We start from the raw sequence: 23,233 nt of genomic DNA, 5'->3' as shown, positions 1-23,233 counted from the left end.
TCATGCAGTGTTACTTGATTGTTTACCTCCTATTATTTCTTCCTCTATTTGTTCTTTATGCTTGATAACAAACATGGAATGCACATATGCAAAGAATAAAATGATTGCTTTGTATATTTTAAGAGGATTTTGTGCAATATTGGTTGTTCTGAACATTGTCTCAGATACCGAACATGTGGGGGCGTTTTAGGGCTATGAACAAGCACTGTATAATATGAATAATATAAAGGATACTTGAATAAGGGTTTGATTGTTCAAACCACATGTGAGTCGTACATGCTTAATAATATGAGCAGAGACAGCAGTTATAGCATTTTATGAGAAATTCGCTGCCAGAATTCGCAGGCTTGTACATGTTTTGCCATGCAGTCATATCTGTTTGTTGAAGTGTTTAAATACTTTTGTGGTTATTTATCCTGTGCCTTAAAAAAAAACAACCCGCCATGTAATTTTTGCCTTCTTAATGTTATTTTTTGTGAATGATGCCTCATGGGTTTTTCAAAAATAAATGGATTCTCCTGTGAAAGTGATGTCACTTGTTTTTTTTTTTTAGAATTTGGTCCTCATGTCTAGGAACAAAGATTATAAATTACTTCTACTCAAGATGTAAATATATTATGTGGGTTGGTGAGTGTGGTGCCTTGAGCAAAACATTTAATTCGCATATTTCCCTTGAGGATCGGGGTTTAATATATAAGGGAGATTTCCCGCAGAATATATGAATAAAATCACGTGAGCAGCTGCAGTATAACGCCATTGTAAAGACCTGCATGCTCCATAGGACGCCACGATCAAGAGGACGTGCACGTCTGTGGTACAGACACGACATATGCAGTGGTTTGTCGCCATCTAGTGGTAGAAGACACGAACGACAATAACACGTCAGCGTCAAGTCGACGCAGGACGTCATGACGCACAGAGCCGACGTTATACAAATTTGCGCGGGTTTGCTCTTGTTATGGGTGGTTGTTATCCGTCTGTTGTCGGCGCACAAAATTCTAAATAAAAGGTAACAGACGAAGCTATTGATTTATACTTTATACTTTCATAATTATGAGTTATAATACTACAAGAACTAACGGACAGGGTAGCATTAAAGTTCACAAATGACACTTTTAAGGCTAACGACGAACGAACTGCCGTATTTGTTTAACGTCAGTCAGCTAACGTTAGGTTAGAAAAAGAGGCACTAACGTTTTCGTTACTGTGTTTGTTTATCGCAGGTGTATTCGGGATTTTCACGTCTCTTCTTGGCTTGGAAAATCCAAAACATGTCCAAGCGTGAAGCGTTTTTAGAGGCCGCCTGTCAGGAAAATGTGGAGGACTTCCTTTGCTTTATCCAGCTTCATGTAAGTAACTTCTGACAAAGACGTAACATTATAATCTTTTTGAAGGGAGGAAATGTTCTACATAAACTAGAATCTAAATATTGTAAAAGAAAAAACAAAACAACAACTGTGAAATGTAGTAGAAGTATAATTTAGAGAATGTGAAGTCTGAAATCCTGTCTCAAGCTCTGAGTAACGTTAAATCATTTAGGAAATTAGTCTTAAATTTCATTAAGTCTGACTGTTTCTGCAAATCACATTGCTTTGTTCATCGTTGTGTAACTAACTCCTTAATTTACTTAATATCAGTGTTTCCCCTATATGCTATCAGGAGTGGCAGTGCGTCTTTTGGCTGCTATGTAATTTAAGATTAGCTCAATAGAAAGTAACTGGTAGCTGTATTTTATCCAATTTTATTGTCCAATGTTGAGAACATCAGTTATAATCTGAGAGTAAACTGGTGTAGCCTGCAGCTCTGTCCTGTACAGACTGGTTCAATTATTTATTTTTCAGTTTTCAGGTGAGTCTGAAAAACTGGTTGTTAGGAAAAGAAAGGATGGTGGTGACTGTAGAGGAGCTGAGGTTTAGTAAAGCAAATAAGTGATGCAAACTAGTCCTTTTAAGCTAATGAGGAGATGTTTCTTTTTGGATTTTAATGTGCAAATAATTTAATGCTCACTGTGGAGCATCATAACCAACCAAATTACTTTCTCCAGATCTAAAGGTTGTAGTTCCTCCCTAGTAGACTGATCTTTGGGTGTTGGTTATTTATTATCTGCTCCAGCTTTTCCAACTATTTGTTCAGAGATATGGTGAAAATAATGGCCCAATACAATGTGAAATTAAATATCTGGAAAACTTAAAATTTTCTTGGGGTAGCACCCCCAAACCTCCCGACCACAACCAACACCAAAACATTAATCTAAAGCTCACATTAAACTATGGGAGAACACTGAAGTTTTAAGCTATGCTAATGTGCATTGCATGTTCATGGGCACAAGAGCAATGTTGCTGAGACGTGTGGTGTTGGGGTTTTATATTCAGACAAAAATTTTGCTTCAACTCCATTCTAGGGGTGAACACTGAATATGATTTAAATTTAATGTAAAAATAGGACATGTTACCTGAAAAGCAGTCAACTATTTGCGTTTGTAAAGATGTAAGCAAAAGTTTAACTGAAAATGGAACAGATTTATTTTCTGTAAGTCTACTGGGGATGAACATGCCTTTTGTAGTCATACATTTTAAAATGTTTTTGTAGCTGTCTATCATGTATGTCTCTGGTTTATGGAGCAGAAGGACAAAGCTGAGCCTTTCGATGTGGAGGAGGTGGTGCAGGAGATGACCAGAGACCAGAGACGGACTCTATGGGGTAAACTAGCTTTGCTCCTTCAGGACGTCCTGCAGGAGTTACCTCCAGCGCTCTTGCAGGAAGGCAGCAAGGAGTGTATGGAAGTGGAAGCAACTGCAGATCCTGTAAGTCTACCAGTCAATGTATGTACAGTCATAGCATAAACATTTATGTCATTACAGTTACATTTTTTTGTTGCCATGTAAAGAGATTTGTGTTTAAATGAAAAACAAACCACATAGTTCAAACATTCATTAGTTAACTTTTATTCACTTTTCCTTCAGAAACATGTCATGGCTGTCGTGGATGGCGTGACACTAGTGGCTATGGTGTCCGTAAAGGTCCTACAAGATGGTGACACCTACAGTGCCCTTCTGGAAATTGTCCACCGGCTTCATGGTCAGTGTCCTTGCTGATTTTCCTCTCTGCTAAATTGATTATAGTTGACAGATATTTTCCCATCATGCTATGAGTCTCTTATTTATGTCTTTCACTCAGGTGTTCTGGTGTCGCTGCCTGTCTCAGAGGCACCTCTGCAGCTCCACATCCACACGCTGTGCGAGGCCTGGTGGAAAAAGGGCCTGAAGGAGAAAGAAACGTTCGGTCGCACTGCTCTCCTCATCTCTCTGCAGAAGAGTTTCATTTTGAAGAAACCAGTCAGTATATGACCTCATGTCAAATCAGTCAATATTGGGCTATGGCCTTAAGGTTTATTTCATGTGTCTGTGTTGTCAGGGTGTTGAGATCCAAAGAGTCTGGAGTCTCCATGATGTGCTTTTGAGTGTTGACTACACATCAGAAGACAACAAGCAGATAATCGACTTGTTGCTTCAGTGCTTTCATCGTCCTATTTACATCAAAAACGATGACGTGAGTAGAGTGATATTTAGCCACTGTGTGTTTCAGTCACAGTCTCTGTGGTTTATTTTGTATCTTATTGTTGTGGTTTTGTCTTTGAGCTGCCAGCCTGATGATGTATGTATTGTCACAGGGAAAGCGATTCCTGGTGTTTCTTTTTAGCTGGAACGTCAACTTCATCTGCGTCATTCATGGCACCATCAAAAACCAGCTGGAGTTTTACAGCAAGTAAGACGTTTACTCTGTTTGACTGTGGTCAATTTTCTGTTTATGTTATTTACTACTAAGTTGCTCTGTTCAGGACCATAACTACTCATATTACGGAGATCTACTTCAGAGCATGGAAGAAGGCCAGCGAGGACTTCCTGGAGAAGATTGAGAGCTCATGCATTCAGGATTTTATGCTAAATGCAATCTTCCTTTATAGAGCATCGCCTGTCCATGCCAAAGTCCGACAGGTAGACATATTACTTAGCTGCTTTAAGTGTTTTATTCCCAGTGTTTCCACTCATGATGTGCATATTATGCTCTGTGTGATTATCCTCTGTGCAGATCGTGGGCTATTTCCACAAAAGGAAGGGCTGTCACAAGGTGGACAAGATGCTCTATGATCTCTACAAACCCATTCTCTGGAAAGCTTTAACTGTATGGATATGGATATTTCTAGCTGCAATCAAACTAGTGTTTTAGTGTTTTATTATAGTCTAATGTGTTTCTGTTTAATTTCTTCAGGCTCCAAACTTTGAGGTGCGTGCAAATGCCACTTTGCTTTTCACTGAGGCCTTCCCAGTCCATGACCCGGATCACAACACCAAGAATATAGATGAGACCATTCAGAAGCAGCTGGACACAGTAATGGTGAGAACCTTTTAAAGCCATTCAGTACTTTTCAGAGCTTATCCAGTTTTTTATTTTATTTCTGGTGCTGTAAGACAACAACACACAGACACTGAGCTTAAAATTATCTGAACATGACCCCTCAGGACCAAAACTATAATCTGTGATCCTCAGGGCCTCCTCGATGACCCTCATCCCACTGTGCGCTCCAATGCCATACTGGGAGTGTGTAAGATCCTGGCCAAGTGCTGGGAGCTCCTCCCTCCCACAGTCGTCGCAGACTTCCTGAAGAAGCTGGTGATGGAGCTGGCGGCTGACACCAGCTCTCCTGATGTCCGGTGCTCCGTCTTCAAGGTGGGAGATGCTGTTTCTCTCTGTCCCGACGTGTGTTGTCCTGGAAAATTAAGACATGGGGAGCCCCCTTAGAGATAGATGACTATTACACGATCATGATCTAAGCTGAGAACAAAGTGGCAGTATTTAGTCAAGTTGTATTAGAAATTAGAATAAGTTGATGCCACATTGTTAAGCATGATTGTCACTACAGACAAAGTTAACTTGACTGATTTTATTGGCAGCAGACAGGATGTTTAACTTTGACTTGTGGTTTGTGTAATGTTTTTCCCCAGTGTCTTCCTATTGTCTTGGACAACTCTCTCAGCCATCCACTACTGGAAAAACTCCTGACTACTCTCAAATACAGCCTTCATGACAGCTCGGAGAAAGTCCGCACAGCTTTCCTTGACATGCTAATCAAGGTCAAGGCAGTTCGTGCTGCCAAGGTACAGTATGTGTAGAGTTTCTTTTTGCTGGATACATTGTTGGCAAAACATCAGCGAGCAAGTGCAGATTGTGTCTTGTGTGATCTTCAGTTTCTGAAATATGTTTCTTTTGGCTTCTTATAGAAACATTTGAAGTACACAGTAATCTAGCTTGACACTTAATAGGCACTTTATTTGTTCATATTTCCTTATTAAACAAAACCGTAGTAACAGTACAAACAACAGGAATGACAAAGAAAAATACAGACTGGAGTTATTGTATCAGAAGTACAATACAAGACACTTGCATTGCAAAGATTAAAGGAACATTAAAATTAAACAATAACAACAGTATACATGTTATTAGGCCTGTTAAAAGTCAGAATCTCTAAAAAATTTATATGACTTTAATCAAGATGCTGGAAAGGTAAGATTCTCTACATAATCAATGAAGGTAATTAAGGTGGTGAAGACAATTCTTTTTGGAATAAAAATCCATTATCTGTCTCGAAAACACACACATTAGCTACATAAATACACCATACACACAGATAAACTTAAATCTGTATATCCAAAAAGGACATTCACACAAATGCTATAGTTTGTGTGTCTGTCAAGATGAGGAATGTGAGCAACTGTGTTAACGAAAGTTAAATATTTAATTTTTCCTGATGATGTATTTGAGTGTTTGGTACAACTCCAGATGTAATTCAGCCAAATTACACTTGAGACACGATCCACTCACAGGATGACATGTTAGTGCCAGGTATGAAAAAGAGGTTTCTCGTGTTCCACTCTCCAGTTCTGGGACGTGTGCAACATGGACCACCTGCTGGCCCGTCTGGCTATCGATTCCCATTCGGTTTCCAAACGCATTGTCGATCTGCTCTTCAAGTCCTTTTTCCCCGTCAACGAGCCGGAGCGGGAGTGGTGCTGTCGGTGCATCACCCTCATCCAGATGAACCCCATGGCTGCCAGGAAGTTCTACCTGCATGCCCACAAACACACAGCGCCCACCAACATTGGTAAGTGCTGTGTGAACGTGTCCTTTTATTAAAGACTAGAGAAAAATGAAATGACTTAGCATGTTGCATTTGTAATATGTTAAGTTCTTCCGATGTCCAGTAGCCATGTATTGTTTTGTCTTCTCCTCCAGTAAAGCTGATGTTTGCCATTCGCCGTGTTCTGAACCGCTGCATCCAGACTGACTGTGACCTCTCCGAGATTAATGACAGCAACAAGGAGAACAGCGCCGTAAGAGAGAGACACTCGTGCTAACAGAGAACAAGTTTGAGTTTGGATTATAGGTTTGAAGTATTTGGAGTGTTACTTAAGTGCCAGAAACTAAACACTGAGAAATACTCTTATCTTCCCCAAATGAGGCTCAAACTGCAGTATTTGATGTTAGAATCTATACATACTCTCCCTGGCCACTTTATTAGGTACACCTGTGCAATCCTATACAGTTTCAGATTGCTTGTATTGTCAAACCAACAGTCCAAAACCAAATGATATTATAAGAGGAACAGAAAACTATAAAATAGTTGTGGAGGAATAGTTTTCCTTCAGCTTCATGCGTTTCAATTTGCAGATCAGAAATGATAAAGTATTTTATTCATTTTTGGTGTCAGTTCAAACCTATACTGTCTCTTAATGAGATAAGATTTTGTACATTAGTTTAAGTTGTGTACACCGTGTGTCTGAGTTTATGGGGATCTAAATTATAGTTTGATTTTCAGCAGGCTGAACCTCTGTTTGGGAAAGATATGGCCGTCGTGTCTCATCTGCTGGAAGTCGTGGTCATCCTGTGGAGAAGCGTCGAGAAGGGCCTGAAACAAAATAAAGAGGCCCAGGAGTATACATTTGCCAAGTTTGGAAATGTCATGTCCAAATATTTCCAGAGCTTTGAGGTACTTCAACCTCCATGTGTTGTATTTGTTTGTGTGAGTTATTCTTCCATTAACAGGTATTTATAAACTGTCATGATTTTGTTTTTTCAGGATGAGCGATGTACCGTTCCTCTCATACACCTGGCTTCATTCATGCCTCCAGGTGCAGTGCCGACATTCAGGTGCCTCCATCTCATTCAGCTTTCCACTTTCTTGTGGTTTTTTTACACCCTTTCTTCTTTTCTGTTTTACTGAACAACCTGTGTCCCTCACCCTGCCCTCTTGTTCCCAGCTGTGGCATCCTGTCCAGACTGAGGAGGATGGACCCTGGAGCAGTGCCAGCCCAGTACAGCCAGCTGTTAGACTGCATGTGCAGCTGGGGCCAGGCCACCGACATCCTCGAACTCATCACTGACTGGCTCACTGAGGCTCTGCCCAAGCAGGGGGTCAGTCAGCACAACAGCGAAAGAGCTTTCATTTGGACAAAAAAAACGAATTGTTTTTTCCCTTGTTGATCTTTGTTAAAGTCCTCTTCCTTTCAACTACAGGACAAAGCGAATACCACTCGAAAGGTGCGGATCCAGGAGACGGTGGAGGCCAAACCCGACCTGGCGCTGGCTTACCTAGAGTACCTGTTCAGCCGCACTTCAACACGGGAGAAAGTCCTGGCTCTTGGTCCGAGTCCACTGAAGCAGCTCCATACGGTTCTAGGAAACTGGAGGGTGTGTTGGCTTTTTTAGATACATAACACCGTATACTCTCTCAGTCCGTCTATCCCTGCTTGAATATGTTTATACACAGAGTAGATTAATGTATTTTATATCTTTCCGTGCAGTCAGTGCTGTACACTTACCTCAGCTCCACCATGGAAGATAAAAGTCCCAGTGTGGAGACTGCACTGAAGGTCTTCATGTACTACGGTCGTCTTGGTGCACATCTGCAACACAATGTGAGTTTCTCATTCGGCGTGCATTACATTTAGTCTTTCCTTTAAATTGTGTCCCCTCTCAAATTTAGTTAAAGTAGGAAAAAGTTATGAAAATGAAACCATTTGCTTCTCTCCTAGTCCTCAGAGGGTCGAGACTACCTGCTCTCTCTGGAGCATGTGGCAGCGTGGGTGGCCGAGAGGGTGCTGCCCTTCCTGGCCAGACGTACCAGCGACGGTGATGGGAAGGAATCGGAGGAGTCGCACCCACTGGCTGCACAGATAACTGAGGTGAGCTCTACTATTTCTTACGTAAACAAATTTTTAGTTATGTTTTCAGTGGATGACTTTATAAACAAAGCATAAACAAATATGTGTCAGGCGTATTTTGTGTCTATTGAGCCTTGCCAGACTACAATTAGTGAAGCTAAAATGATTTTCTGAATATGCACGGCTGTGGTAAGCATCGACATTTAATTTGGGCAAATAGGAAAAATCTGTGTGGTCTCCATTAAGGGAGGTAGGACACTTCTTTCCACTGTAGCACAGATGGGTGATTTAGGCTCACAAGGTGGGTACAGTTTCATAACACTACTAGTTTGAGCAGGTGCACATGAATGAAGTAAATTATTTTGTGATCATTATATCTTTCTCCCCACAATTAGACCAACATCTAGTCAGTCCCCCTCAAATAAACACCCAGTAGCTTGATTAGCTCTCAGTACAGAATATTCATTTTCCTCATGCCTTTTGATACTGAAGCTACTTTGAGGTGAGATCTGTGAGGTCTCTTTATGGTAGATGTGGATGGTGTGTTGAAAGGGGTGAATGGACAGTGAAGCTGTAACTCCTAAAAATATTTCTGATGTAAGGTCATTTATATGAATTATAAAGTCAGTCCAAGCAAGATGATATCTCCGCAGGGACTCCAGGGTTCTGGCAAATTAAACCTTATCATCGTGTTCGCAAATTGCCAGGTTAGATTTGTGTCTGACTCATTTTCACCCTGATACATGGCCTGTACCAAGGCTGCTGGTGAAAATACACAGCCATGTTGTTATGCAGAACATTAATTTTTGTGGAGCCTTTTTACCTCCTGCTTCCAGGACTTTCAGTTCTGCTCGGTAAATTCAGACTCCTCATAGATCTCTCTGCTGTACACGCCTCCTGCTCACACTGAAGTGGGCTTATTTTCTTTATTTGTGGCATTATTTTTCAGCCTGTCACCAAACGGCTGCTGTGATCAGATAATGAAAATAACCCTGCATGTGTTTCCGTGAGCTTTTTATTCATTAAGTGGTGGTGGATTGTAGGCAGTTATATCGTTCCCCTAAGACTGGGTGTGATCTGTTTGTTTTTGAAACATTCATCTTCACCGTGACGATGATGCATTTCACCAGAGTTTCCTGACTGTGTGCCGAGACGTTTTGCTCGTGGGTTTGGGCGACGAGATGTTCAAGGGTCAAATCCTCCACCTGTGCTCGCTCGCCCTCCTCTCAGGTGAGTGTTTCAAATGTCTAGTGAACAATACCACAAGGGAACTGGTACACTGCACTTATGGAAGAGTATGCAGTTTGAAATAACAATTTTTTTTAACATAAGCTTGAGTTTATTTCACTTAAAGGAAACCTATTATACTGCATTTACAGTCCTATATTGTTGTTCTGTGACTCCTATATGGCAGCTTTGCATGATTCAAAGTACAAAAAAAAAATAATTTTCTATCTTATACTGGCTCTTCATGTAGGCCTTCATTTCTGCCTCTGTCTGAAACAAGCTGAATATGCTCTTGTCTCTTTAAGCCCCCCTCTCAAAGCCCACTGTCTTCTGATCGGCCAAGACCTGAAGCACCAGGCCAGGGCTCTACACTAAGGTTTTTCCCAAGGAGCAAATGCATTTTAGGAGCACAGTGAATAATGTTCAAGTAACAGAGTTTAACAAACTATTTATTATATACATATTTATACTACGTGTGCGCTCCTTCTGCTTGTGTTCAACTATGATGTGAAACCATTAGTGGACTATGGAAGTGAAGACCCTTGGATCTGTACACTCGGCCTTAAAAATTTGTTGAAGCTTTTTAAAATATTGAAACAGATGTTTTGAAGATTAGACATTGAAAACAGCTTTTGAAACACTAATCACTCATCGCAAAAAACTTTACTGTGTTTGGTGCTTGTGTAGTTTTTGAACCAGGGACGAATTTACAATACACCAGCACACCCAAACAACTCACGCCTCACCTAATGTAAACAAGACTACTGAACAGTATTAACGCGTAGGCTACGCCGTTGATTCGACGCAGAAGTATAAATCACATTTTACAATCACTTTAGTAAAACAGAACAAGGGGAACGTGTTGCTCTCAGGAGGATGCTAGGACCACATACTGGCACCCAGGCAGACCTTGCAGTGGAAATCTGCATCTCTCCACTGCCGAAGCTCTTTCCACCACATGGAGGAGAAACTAGTTTAAATGAGTGTATTAGTATTTATATTAATATAATAAAATTAGATAAAAAGTAAAATTTTAACACACAAAAGTGCAACAACATGTGGTTTGCAAACATTTATAGAAATAAGGTGCTTCTTACCAGCAGTATTCCCTTTACGCAGTAGTAATAAAATATTTCTTGTTAATCTCAACTTAAACTTTAATGTAATCAAATCAAATATAAAACCAAAGCTATTTGCCACTGCCAGGGAATTAACTTTTATCTAGCTTGTTAAAACAACTTAGAGTCCAGAGCCACGATCATAACATCATAACAGGCACCTTCTGAGCAACAGGTTAACATAAATTAATCTGTTTTCTTGTTCTTTTTTTCTGAACAGGTATCAGCAGAAAGGTTTCTTTTTTTTTCATCAGGGAGCAGCATAAACAGTCTGTGTTCAGTAGCAAGTGCCCCTGTTAGAGTGAAGGTGAAGTGGTCCAGCACAAGGCGTAGCGATAAGCGCACACGCCCGCCCGCTGCCGAAGTTGAATTGTCTTGAACGTTTTGTATGCAACGCGCAGCACAAATCATTGGAAGAGAGACTGATCCTCGCTGTTTGAGTTTACAGAATCTATTACTGTTTACTAAATAGGACGTCAACAGGAGGGAATTCACATGGCAGAGCACCCCCGCAAAACTAGATGAAGGCCTATCAGGTAAAGTTATGTAGCCTATAATTTTAACTTAAGTTAAATAGGCTACAGCCTATCCATAGAGCGCCTGCAGTTTACTTGCAGAGCACTTTTCTCCCTGTCTGAAATCACCTGAGGAGCGTGGAGCAACCCCACGGCGCCAAGCGACTACGTTTTGATTTTAAGAACGTTCCTAAGACCGAAATCTTCCCCAATACTAATCAGCATGCAGTTTGTTCTCCCACACGCTGCATCCATCATAGTCTGCCGAAGCTTCCCTCCACTGCTTGTTTGGGTGGGTGATTTGCAGGCTGATCAACATCCTGCCCCTCCTGTGACCCATGGTTTCACTGTATGTGTATTCAGAACCAGTAAGCAACAGACTTTCAAAATAATAATAATAAAACTGCATTACCGTGCGATAAAATAATTGTTGGCGTTAATTAATTAACGCAATAATAACGTGTTAACATGCCCAGCCCTAGTTAATATATTAATGATTTAATTTTACTATATGCATTGTCATTTTATGTAATAGTATACTATATAGCTCACCACAGGTATAATATTTATTGCACTCGGACAAAACAGCAGTTTCGTATTTGTGTTTTTGTTTTCATTCATTAAATCCTTGCACAAGAAAAATGGCCTACATGGTTCTCTTAATTTGTTAAAGCTACTATCTCAGCAGTAATCAGAACCATGCAAATGTGATGAAAAGTGAAATTGATGTGTAGAAAAAGCCGTTCAAAACAGAGTGTTCAGAACAGGAGGAAATCTGAGGTTTTGGCTCACAGGGATTTCTTTTACATACCTTAACCTCCATTATTTGAAGCTTTGCCCATGTTTAACATGAACATCCAACATTGTAAAATTGTAGATAAGTCATAAAATAAGGAAAAGCATAATAGGTCTCCTTTAAAACAGTCCTCTTGCATCTGGTCTCTTTACCTGAATGAACATCTTTACGTCTTGTGGTTCCAGAGGCAGGCTACCTGTGTATCCCTGCAGTACTGCTGATTTTGAAGGAGGTGACAGATAGCTATGTACCCGAGGACACCAACAACCAGGTTCAGGAAAATCAGGAAGATGCAACCACTGTCATTCTGGGTGTGGTGGCCAACATCTTCCAGAAGATTATCGAACTCTTGGCTCGCCGTCTTAGGAAGGAACCAGAGGAGGGACAACAGGTAGACATTAAACCCCCACCATGTTTATTGATTTATTTCATTTGATCTAATTTTCTATTTAGTTGGTTTACCAATACCTTTTTGTTTTAAATAAACTGCCCATTTATTTCTTACTTATCCTTCTAATGGACCTATTGCCTGCACACCGGTTGGTTTCCTCACTACTTGTTAAAACAAAAGGAGCATGTTTGGTTTATATTGGTCTATAACAACCCTTTATAACAGACTGTCACTGCAGTGGTATTTGTTGCACTCGATATTCCAGCACTGTAGAACTTGCTTCATTAGTAAAAACCTTTTCGAGTTTGTTAAGAATGTCTCCATCTTTGTGCCCTGACTTAGCTGTGTCAGTCAGCCGTTACCGGCCTGACAGACTTCCTCCAGGTAGCACAGAACTGGGACAAAGCACCTCTCAGCGGGGTCTTCTCTACTCTTTTTGCTGCCATCATTGTGGAGAAGAGACATGTGCTTCAGAAGGTATGAGCTACCAGCCAGAGCATTTGTCTTTTACCAATATCCCACACGTCCTTGGCTTGATAAGGGACTTGACCGATTACGTTCTTGTGCATTTCAATTAAGGGAATGATGAATGCTGCTGTGCTCTTATTTTTAAAGATTACCCATCCTGAAGAGATGAGCGCCCCAGAGTCAGTGGAGGACATGCCTCCTCTGTCCAGTGTCCTACTGTCTGTCATCCTTAAATTACCCTCTGTTACCAGGTAAATATCCTGTGTCCCCTTTCTCTTGATTACACTAATAACCTACTGAACATGCCCTCACCTTAGTCTTTCGTTATTTTAGAAAGCTTACCCTTATTATTCTATTTAGTTTGATACATTTACTTGTGCTTAATGTAATCAATATACAGTATAATAGCCTCATTTGTTCTTTAATGTTTCTTTCAGGGCATTTTTGACAGAAGTCATCTCGTCTTTGGACTCTGAAGCAATCAGCAGTCTGTATGAGCTGGCTGCCGTCCTGCAGCTCATGGCAGTCATCAAAGCCAGTGAGTTCACATGACTGGAGTTTTTTCTGGTCAGACATCTTTAATTATAATAATAATTCACAATTTCGTATATGTCACTTTAAAAATTCTTTAGCGGGGCAGTCTAAAGCGGTCTTGAAGAGCGCAGCCACATCTGTGCAGCAGCAGCTTCACAAACATGCAGTCACATTGGTAGACAGCAGAGACATCCAGAGGTAAGTGGAAGGAAATCTAAGGGTGGGTTCACACCTAAAGGTCCGGTTCCTGAATCGAACCAATGCCAGGATGCTACATTGTTTCAGTTTTCCATCCGCTCCAGTTTGCGTTCTCACAGGCAAAACTTCAAACCAGAAATGGTAAACGTGGTGAAAACTTTGTTTTTTCTACCTGGACATCATACATCAGGGACAACCATCAGGTTCATGTTGGTATTGGTCTGGAGTGCATGTCAGCAGACTTTGGAGGGTCACGCAAATGAACGTGTCATACGACAGCAGGTGTTAAATAATTTAATAATGCAGAAATTTTGAGGAAGAAACTCTGCATCAGACAGACTTATTATCAGATCATACCACGACTTGTGTTTGTGTTTATTCTTTGTACCAAACACCAAGGCAAACTGGCAAACTGCAAAAACCTACATGGTAGTAAAATGTGTTCTGATAAATATGAAATATTATAAATAACAAAAATAACAACACATTTAAAAAGTACAGTAATAATAAATAATTACTATTTTAAGTGACACATACAATGGTAGCTGTGATTGGTTCAAATGGTGTTCATATCAGAAAAGAACTGCTCTAGAGTTCACTTGTCAGTTGTCCGAGACCACCCCTTCAAGGCGTACCAGAGAGTTTGGTCCGCACCAGAATTCATGTTTGTTCACACCAATCCAAACGAACCGTACCAAGGGGGTCTTTGTTCAACCGGACTAAACAAGGTCTGTGTGAACCCACTCATATTTCAGATGTTTTCTTTAGATAATCTGTGGATAGTTTCATTGATTGTTGGTTTATGAGCTGTAATGTAACTTTTTTTTAATCTCTTTCTGCCACAGGGTTATTTATGAATCTTCTGTGAAGACCGTGAATGAAATTCTGGATTTCTAGGTTTACCCATGTAATATCTGCTTCACATTGTAATTGTGTGAAGCTAAGGCGTGTTGTACAATATCTGCTTTGTTGTTTGAATCACATGTTCAATTTCTGGCAGACAAAAATCATGAAAATAAATATTTCACTTTCACTGACTGAGCTTTTATACAATATGGTCTTGGATTCAAGTACTGTAAAATTACTTGAATAGGTTCGAAGGGGATATATTGTAATGGTTATAATAAGACAATCGTGGTATTTTTTTCAAATGTATATTTTTGTGTCCCTAATAGTATCACTGTTTATTTATAAATAATATATGTGAATATACTGATCAGCCAGAACATCCTAACAACCTGCAGGTGGTCTCCCTTTTGCTACCAAAACAGCCCTAGGGCTGTCGTGGTGAGGTAATTTCCCCCGCGGTAATATGTTGGGGCTCAACAGCTATGCGGTATTATCGCATTTTTATCAATGAAGTAATTTGGTGCCATATAGCATAGTAAGTGTGTCTGTGGATCTCACCTCATTGCACATCGACCCGCTAACAGAAACGTTATGCTCATAGCAAGCTAGCTGCTGGGTGCTAGTCAACAACATTGCCAAGCAAACTAATTTTTGTACACACACACACACACACACACACACACACACACACACACACACACACACACACACACACACACACACACACACACACACACACACTTCAAATTAGGCTTAAGTTACCGTTAAGTTTCTCTCGACTGTCCCTCCGGATTATATTTGTCCAACATCGTAGAGCCTGTTAGCCACATTAGCCGCACAATAGCTAACGCCAAGTTAGCTGACCTTTAAAATAAACAGTAAAACAACAAAACACGGCAACACTTAGATATTCTAAGTTTGAAGTCAGATCACGTACAGCCCGTGGCGGTCCGTCCTTGAACAGTTACAGAGCTCCTTACGGTTGTGGAACTTTTGAAACACTAATTTATTAATTTAACACGCACTGATGTGTAAAGAAGCATGAACATTGCGGTGCCTGCCATTCTCCACGGTGGGCTTGACCAATAGCGCGGTATTTTAATTTTGCCGATATTGCGACAGCCCTGACCCGTGAAGACATCTGTGTATGCACTGTGTTCTGGCACCTTTCTGTCATAACCAGCACCAACTTTTTCAGCAGTTTGACCTACAGTGGCTCCTCTGTTGGATTGGACCACAGGGTTCACCATGACCCTGTTGCCAGTTCACCACTTAATTTAGGGTCACTTTAGGGGAAAATAATAGTGGCCACACAAAATATTGACACTTTGGGCCCAATTTGGAAATTTTCACTTAGGGGTGTACTCACTTTTGTTGCCAGCGGTTCAGACATTAATGGCTGTGTGATGTGTTATTTTGAGGGGACAGCAAATTTACACTGTTGAGCTGTACACTCACTACTTTACATTGTAGCAAAGTGTCATTTCTTCAGTGTGGTCACATATAAAAGATATAATCAAGTATTTGCAAAAATGTGAGGGGTCTACTCTGAGATACTGTAAGTACGGGATGTTTATACAGTTAAATGTGTAGGTAATGATTTTATTTGTTGATACTATGTTAAATATTTATTTGTTAAATTAACAAGCTGTCAGTCCTGATTTTTTTCTGTTCTATTGATGTTTTTTCACAGTAGGCCTATATACTGACATACTCTTGCACTTGTGCCCTAGAAATCACTACAATAAATATAAATTATATATAGAATAGACAAAACAACAATCGCTATAATTGTGTAAAATGAATATTATGTATGATTATAGTGAAATAGTATGCATATGTATTTACTTTCCTATGATGGCTTTTTTGCTTTGATTATGTTGTCATGTGTTTCTCAAATCTAAATTGGAAAAGTATAGTAGACTTAAGTTAATAAGATCTATCTATCACTACCTTAATGTTTTGCTCTGGGGTTTTGTGTTGCCTTAACGGCTTCCGGGCATCACTCACTCAATACTCCTGCCATCCATCCATCCATGTTTCATCCGTCCATCCTTCACCCATCCGTTCGTCCCTCCGGCGCTGTTGCATGCTGCGCGCATCATCCCTCCTCACCATGTGTGTGTTTGACGTCAGAAACTTAGGAGGGGCTCCGCCGTGGAGCTGGTTGCTGTTTGTGGTGCTGAAACAACGCCTGTATTGTGTTGCCATTTAGCGATTCATTTCGCTGCTGCGTTTCTCCCGTGCTTTCTCGCGCATACATGCCTCTTTAGTCCGAGTGTCTTCCGAGCAGCTCACACCTGAGTCAGCGTTGAAACATGCAATTTTAGCGGAGGTGTGCCATGGATTAGTTGTACTGTATAGGCTGGAGCGGGTATGGATTCGCTGTGGTGTCCCATCCTCTTCGCTGCATTGGTCAGCCTCTGCTCCCCACCTGCCCTCGCTGACAGAAAATATGGTAAGCAAACTGTGTTTCAGTTTGTTTTATTCTTATTTTACAAAACACTCGTCTTTTTTTTTTTTTTTTTTAAGTATTTAATGTGTGTCTGTCCGTGGTGCTAAATCCACCTGGACGGTCTTGGTTTAGTCTGGCTCGTTTACACAAACATTTGCTCTCTTTGCAGAAGTTTTTTTTTTTTTTTTTTCTTTTTAAATTATAGTTTATTACAGTAATTGCAAGTGCAAGTCGCCTTTGACATTACCAAAACTTGTGTTTGCGCTTTGCTGTACCTGTTTGGATGAGATCTGAAGACCCAACAGGCCTAATGGATAGCATGTTTGCTGTGAGACTCAATAATTGTGTTATTTATCTTAACTGTTCATTTTATCAAACTATACACTGTAAATAAACAAAAAAAGATGTTTGTAGACAGTTATGAGATTTACAGCCAGACTGACACACAACCATAATCATGCACTCAATTTCATATGGGTTTAATGGTCCACATGCCTATGAAAATTATTGAACACATACCCTTGCAAAACATGCCATTCTAAATCTAGTTGGCATTTAATAATATCCTATGCCTCAGAAAAAGGCCATCTTTAATACAGCCCGGTTTCATTTTCAGACTTGGTCGGGTTGTATTTTCATTACCCTTGATTTGTTCTTCAGCCCTTCCTCAGACACTACACTGTCATTTGAAAAAGTATGGCACATGTCCAAGTATAACATATTAGAGAATCCATCATGATAACTGTGCTTTTAAGACACAAAGAGATCAGAGGATCTCACATCTGACCGCTTAAGATGTGTGCTTCCTTACTCACCACATCCAATTTACACCTGTAATCACACTTACTGGTTCAGGACTAGCAGTCAGAACACTTGACAGTATAAACTTTATTATGAGTAAGAGGCAAATATAGGTCTCAGGCTGGCACTCCTGCTCTGTGGTGATTCATAAAGGCACAGAGCTTCATCATATTTTTCATATTTAGAGTCAGAGGGTGTCCATCCTTTTTTAATCTTGCACACACCATCCACTGTACAATTTTTACATTTTTAAAACATATGTGCACATGTTTGTTTTTCTCCCTTCAAGTTGGATAATGAATACATAAAGTACTTGTGAATGAGTCATTGCTTATTCCCAGACTGCATTTCTCTCATTGAATTGTCAGTATGTTTTTCTCTGTGTGTGGAATAGGTCTCCATTGTCAGAGTGTAGCTGGGATTTAGAGGTTATTGTTTTTAATGAGTCCCCCTGCGGCTGCACTGCCATTGGAAAGCTTTAGATCAAGGTGTGCTGGCGTAATGTAGTTGCGTATACAATATATATACCTACATGTAATAAACACAGTGCATATTTATATTTATATTCGAGTGAGACAGCGAGAGCATGCTGTGTGTGGGTGTGTATGTCCTGTTTGTCTGAGAGCACTTGAAAGCCAGACGGGGAGCGGTAAGTCTGCAGCTGCACACTGATTATGAAATTAAGTGCTGTAAAATTTAAACTTGTGTGAATTTGGCCTTTTGCATATTCATATATCAAATTCATTGTGCGTGAAAAGTACTGTCATCTGTTTAGCATTTTTGAAGTATTTAATGCACTTCACACAAACCTATTAAGAGTTCACAGAGTTTGACTTTTGAATGCAGAAGCTCTCGTGTAAGTCTAAAACACTGGTAATATGCATACAGATAACCAAAAAAAAAGATATATATTTGAATGCACAAGGTTAGACCTATTGTATATTAGAAGCCATTCATGGTCTGCTATACTGCCCTAAAAGAAAACCTGAATCTGACTTTTTGGCATCGGATATACCACATCAAATAAAAGCAATAGAAATGTATAATTTGTCAAAACAGCATGCAAAATTGAGAAACGGGACACCAGAACGCATAGGCAGGGAGATATGTCAAATGTAAGCCAGAAGTGTAGTTAGCCACGGCTGGCCTTAGCTAAAGCTATAAATTCACAAACTGATTTTTCTCTAATGCTAGCTGTAATCTGTAATTTAAAAATATCTATTTTAATAAACCAGCATCTTAGTAGTTCAATTTGTTATTCCACATAACAAACGAGGCAGTTGCTCTATCTAATCATGATGGAGATAAAACCCCACCTAAACTCTTGCTAACAGTAACTAGCTTAGCTGAGTAGCAGTAGGCTAACTAACTAGGCCATCTCTAGACAGACAATAACAAAACAGGGATATGTGTAATTCCTATAGCTGGACTGTAAACAATTGTCAAAATGCACAAGAAAGTCTTCTGTAGTTTCTATTTAACTTGTGTAAGTAGGCTTCTTGATCAGCCCAAACAGGCATAAAATGAAGGGATTACAAACTTTCCATCTGTCACACAGCTGAAAATCCTAAACCATATTTCTCAATTTCACTGCTATTGTAGTTACTGCTCTCTGCCTTCTTATAGCAGTATCGTATAGGTCACATCTGCCTCACGTGGTTTAAGTTCACTCTGGCCGTTACAGGATGGCATAAACAGCAGTAAAATACTAAGTCATGCTGCACTCCACTGAACAGGAGAGGTCATGGACGGGTTAACATGCTGTACTTTTCTTTCCTGCTGAAGTGACAGACTAACCAGCCTTGATTCCAGTCCTTGAATATTAGCCAAAGTGTGATATTTCTACCAGTGGGAGGCGTTTGACAAACTGATCAACGCTGTTACACATTAATTATGTCATAAAGTACAACCTGGAAGGCTGTTTAATGTTTTTCTGCAGATGAAAAAGGAAAAAAGATGGAATATAATTTAGCATGGCATCTTTTCCACTAAGCTTTATTTTGAGTGCAGGAAGGTTAATGCCCTGTTTACACTAAGTTAAGAAGAAGATAATTTGAATAATGAATTCAGTGACTACTGAAGAGTCCTGCCAATGGAGAATTTGCATAAATTGATTTTGTTGCGCTGTAGCACTATAGCGCCTTCCAATCAGTTTTGCTATCATGCCTGTTGTTAAAATTCAGTTCACCATTTCTGTTTGCAGAGATTTGGCAGTGCCCTGAATGCCAATAACAACCACTAAAAATCACTTAGTTTGGTAACTAGACAGGCAGCAATTCTCCAGCTGCAAGGTCATGTTTTGTTAGTAGGATAAATGTACACAGAATCAACTAAAATGGAGAAATATAAATCTAATACCACACAAGTTATGAATAGCTTTTGGGATTGATTAAAAATGAAAATATCAATTCAACTCACACTAAATAACACATTCACAGATCTATCAGGAACACAGAGATCCGACTTGAGTTCAACACTTCTCAAATGAGACTGCGTGAAAATGAAATAACTAGTCCTTAATCACACCATATTGATCGTGTTGATTTCCAAAGCCTTGTGTAGCATTTGCAACAGGCTTTAAAGGATTCTGTCTCGGCTCACTGCAACCCACTTTGTAGACATTTACACTCAAATTGAGAAGTGTTACTGAATGTATTGATGGATTGAGATATGTGACAGGGTTGGTTATCTCCAATATGTACATGGAGACGTACTTTAAGGCTGTGCTGCTGAGTCTTTTCATTACGTCTGGCTATCGGTAGCCATCGCCTATACCCAGACAAGTTAGATTTGATTCATAGGCTGCTGAGCTCTATCTATTTTGCTACGGGCCTCTGTCATTCCATAGATATCAGGACTGAGTGGTGATATCAAATATCTTACAGTGCTTATAAATCATCTCAGAGGATTGAAATGTGGTGTGATAGGAGGATAGACATTTTACAGTGTGGATTATGAATACAGTACAGTAAATATCCAAGTGAGGTTAAACATCTTGCTTCACTGGAAGTGCTATGTTTTCATTGTAAATGTCCTATTGTGTCGTCTTATTATTTCCTGAGTTGCTAGGATTCTCCCTGTCTGTCCCAGGGGACCAGTTATTTCAATGTGGTTTGTCCTGGTGGTTGTGTTTGCTTACTATAGTACACATAATTATACTGAGCGAATTTATGTGAAATGAAGTAAATTTAAGAGGTAACGACAACTGTCTTTCAAATCAGAAACACGGTATAAAGACAAAGACTGAATTGAATTGAAATCATGAATAAGTCTCACATTTACTCTTTTGATAGGAGTGGATACAAGAGTCTAAGGCCATGCTAGCAGCTCTACAAGACTTTAGTCAGGCACAGCAGTGCTTTCAGCTAATGCTAACATCAGCATGCTAACTTGCTCACAGTGACAATGCTAACATACTGATGTTTAGCATGATGTTTACCATGTTCACCTTAGTTTAGGGTGTTAACATGCTAAAATTTGCTGATTTGCACAGAACACTAAACCAAAGTTTTGGACAGATTAAGATTTTTACCTGGTGATGGTGCTAGAGTAGCGCAATCTTTAGTGTCAGTAGTATTCATCCTCTGGTGACCACAAAAATCTGTACAAAATGTCCTGGCAATTCATGTCATTGTTGTTGAGATTTTTCACTATGGATCAGAACGGACCAGCACTACCCCATCCCTTGAGCCTTAGCGTGGCAAAAACCTTCAATCAACAGTCTAAACACTCAATAAGTTCATTCAGACCTCGTATCAATATGCTTTCAACACCTACACAAGCAACACATTCCTCACAATGGCTCATACTGTATTAGATTTCAAAAGCAGAGACATTTCGGGGGAAGAATGAAAACTCCATTTCTAAAACTCTGCTTGAATGCCCTCTGAAACCAAATCATAATTAAAGTAGAAACTGATCCAAGGATAAAAGCTAATAGGACTGCCAAAACTAATATAACCCTGCCGTGGTGTCTCATACTCGCTGAAAAGGTCGCAGTGCATTTTTCTTATCTCTCAGGACGTCTGACTCATCCTGACAGACCGGGTAAAGGGTCAGCTTGAAGCTCTAGCTCCTCAGTTCTGACTTTATTGACACTTCGGATGTGGGGGCTCATCCATTAAATGGCAAACTATTTATTGGATGAGATTTATTGTGCAGTAATAAAGCCCTTCTTTGTGCACATGGCTGCACAGGATGGTAAATGAACATTTGGTGTGTTATTTTCAAAGCCTGTTTTTCTAAATTAATCATCTTAACAGCTGCAGCACTCAATATAGTGTAATTGGTCTAGCATTAAGATTTTCTGCCATCATCATGTAATATATGCCTTTTGATTCTAACTAATAAACATACAGTGTTATAAACGACCTTTCACGACTGCACTGAACAAACACAGCTGCTACAGCCTTTCTTTAGGAGTTTGGTTTGAGGAATTGTAAACTGATAAGCTATTCATGAAGTGTTGCTGTATTTTAAATTTATGGTGGATTTTAGTTAATTTCAAAATTGAAGCCTTTATTGTGCAAGCATTTAATTAAACAAAAAACATGACACAAAGCCGTCTGTATATTCCTGGCCTGGGATGCTGCCATGGCTGGTATGATAACAGACGAAGTGCGATGTTTCTTTGTGACTCAACAGATGCCCGGAGGAGTGTGTTGGCTTTGAGTGGTTATTGAGACGAGGGAGTGGGAGCAAAGCGGCTGACTGCGCTTCTCTGTCTTTCCCGACAAATGTCACCGGCTCTTGAGAGGAAGGAAGTCAGAACTGTGTCAAATAGACGTGTTGAGGCAATCTATCTCCTTATTCTCTTTCCTGCTTAGGTTCAAGGTGAACCTAGAAGATATTCTGGGTCAAGGAGGAAGAGGGTCATCAGAGAGGCAAGGAAGGTTCTGTTGTATTTTGTCGGGGGACGACTGATCTTTTACAATCTAATCTAAAATTAAATTGCATTTCAGCAGAGGCTTTTTACTCCTTGGACACTTGTCGGGTGACAAATATGATGCATTTACGCCACTTAGCTCCCACTCCCTCGTGGGAATGTTGGTAAAAAAGTTTTCCCACTTGCGCACAACAGTGCTCCTTATTGTTACTTTCTCACCTTGTCTTAGACCTGAGCTCCACTGTCTGAGTGTGAAAACATCCTCGGCTGTTAAAAGGAAGGTTGGGCAAATCTTTTCAAAACTGTTTTATTCAGTTGGTGTTGGGAAAGGGGTCAGTGTGAAGGTCACCTCTGTGTTGCTGAGCTAAGATTTATAATGAGGACAATAACAGGGTAATGAGGATTCTGAAGGCTGCAAGTTGAGCCCAAGAATTAATCTATATACGATCTCAGCTGTGATTAAAGTAGTAATGTGTCTGCTTCGTCTTAGGATGATGCTGATTAATACTCCAGACCATTACTCAGGGCTGCAAGGAAACAAAATGACTATCGGGGGGGAAGGCAATGCAAGGGAGAGATGCTGAAAATCTAATGGGGGAGGTATTGTCCTATTTTTGTAACTAATTGATGACTGCTGTAGTCTGTGAAGTACATTAGTAATAGTTTTCCAGCAAATTTGGCTCACATTCATCAAATTTTATTTTATTTTGCATCTGATACAAACATATTTGGTTCAGGGGACAGCTTATAGCAACTCTTGGAATCAATCACTTCAGA

At 40.0% G+C, this 23,233-nt stretch overlaps 2 protein-coding genes across 3 annotated transcripts in view; both read left to right on the top strand.

Annotated features, from left to right (window-relative positions):
- The first annotated feature begins 881 nt into the window (after positions 1–881).
- On the top strand, positions 882–14,499 carry ncapg2 (non-SMC condensin II complex, subunit G2). Of its 2 annotated transcripts, none has more exons than XM_046074694.1 (27): positions 882–1,009; positions 1,224–1,349; positions 2,625–2,804; positions 2,964–3,078; positions 3,178–3,335; positions 3,415–3,549; positions 3,671–3,765; positions 3,839–3,995; positions 4,090–4,182; positions 4,270–4,395; positions 4,549–4,728; positions 5,004–5,156; positions 5,938–6,160; positions 6,292–6,389; positions 6,878–7,045; positions 7,136–7,206; positions 7,317–7,470; positions 7,573–7,746; positions 7,860–7,973; positions 8,091–8,240; positions 9,350–9,449; positions 12,061–12,266; positions 12,609–12,743; positions 12,882–12,985; positions 13,172–13,272; positions 13,367–13,466; positions 14,312–14,499. In XM_046074694.1, exons 2-27 carry the CDS (start codon positions 1,272–1,274, stop codon positions 14,361–14,363), a joined length of 3,420 nt encoding a protein of 1,139 aa, XP_045930650.1. In that variant the 5' UTR covers positions 882–1,009; positions 1,224–1,271; the 3' UTR covers positions 14,364–14,499. The 2 variants fall into 2 exon arrangements, with proteins under 2 accessions (XP_045930650.1, XP_045929884.1); XM_046073928.1 differs by having other exon boundaries at positions 6,875–7,045.
- Positions 14,500–16,541: 2,042 nt separating this feature from the next.
- ptprn2 (protein tyrosine phosphatase receptor type N2) overlaps positions 16,542–23,233 on the top strand; it is a 138,535-nt gene continuing 131,843 nt past the window's right edge. Inside the window, exon 1 of the mRNA XM_046071941.1 lies at positions 16,542–16,773. Within this exon, the coding sequence (XP_045927897.1) occupies positions 16,692–16,773 (82 nt within the window). The 5' untranslated portion in view covers positions 16,542–16,691. The remainder of the gene's footprint in view (positions 16,774–23,233) is intronic.

Source organism: Micropterus dolomieu, linkage group LG01, assembly GCF_021292245.1.
Source record: "Micropterus dolomieu isolate WLL.071019.BEF.003 ecotype Adirondacks linkage group LG01, ASM2129224v1, whole genome shotgun sequence".
Taxonomy (NCBI): Eukaryota; Metazoa; Chordata; class Actinopteri; order Centrarchiformes; family Centrarchidae; genus Micropterus; species Micropterus dolomieu.
The sequence above is the reverse complement of the archived record's forward strand: the minus strand, read 5'-3'. Positions and strand labels throughout refer to the sequence as shown.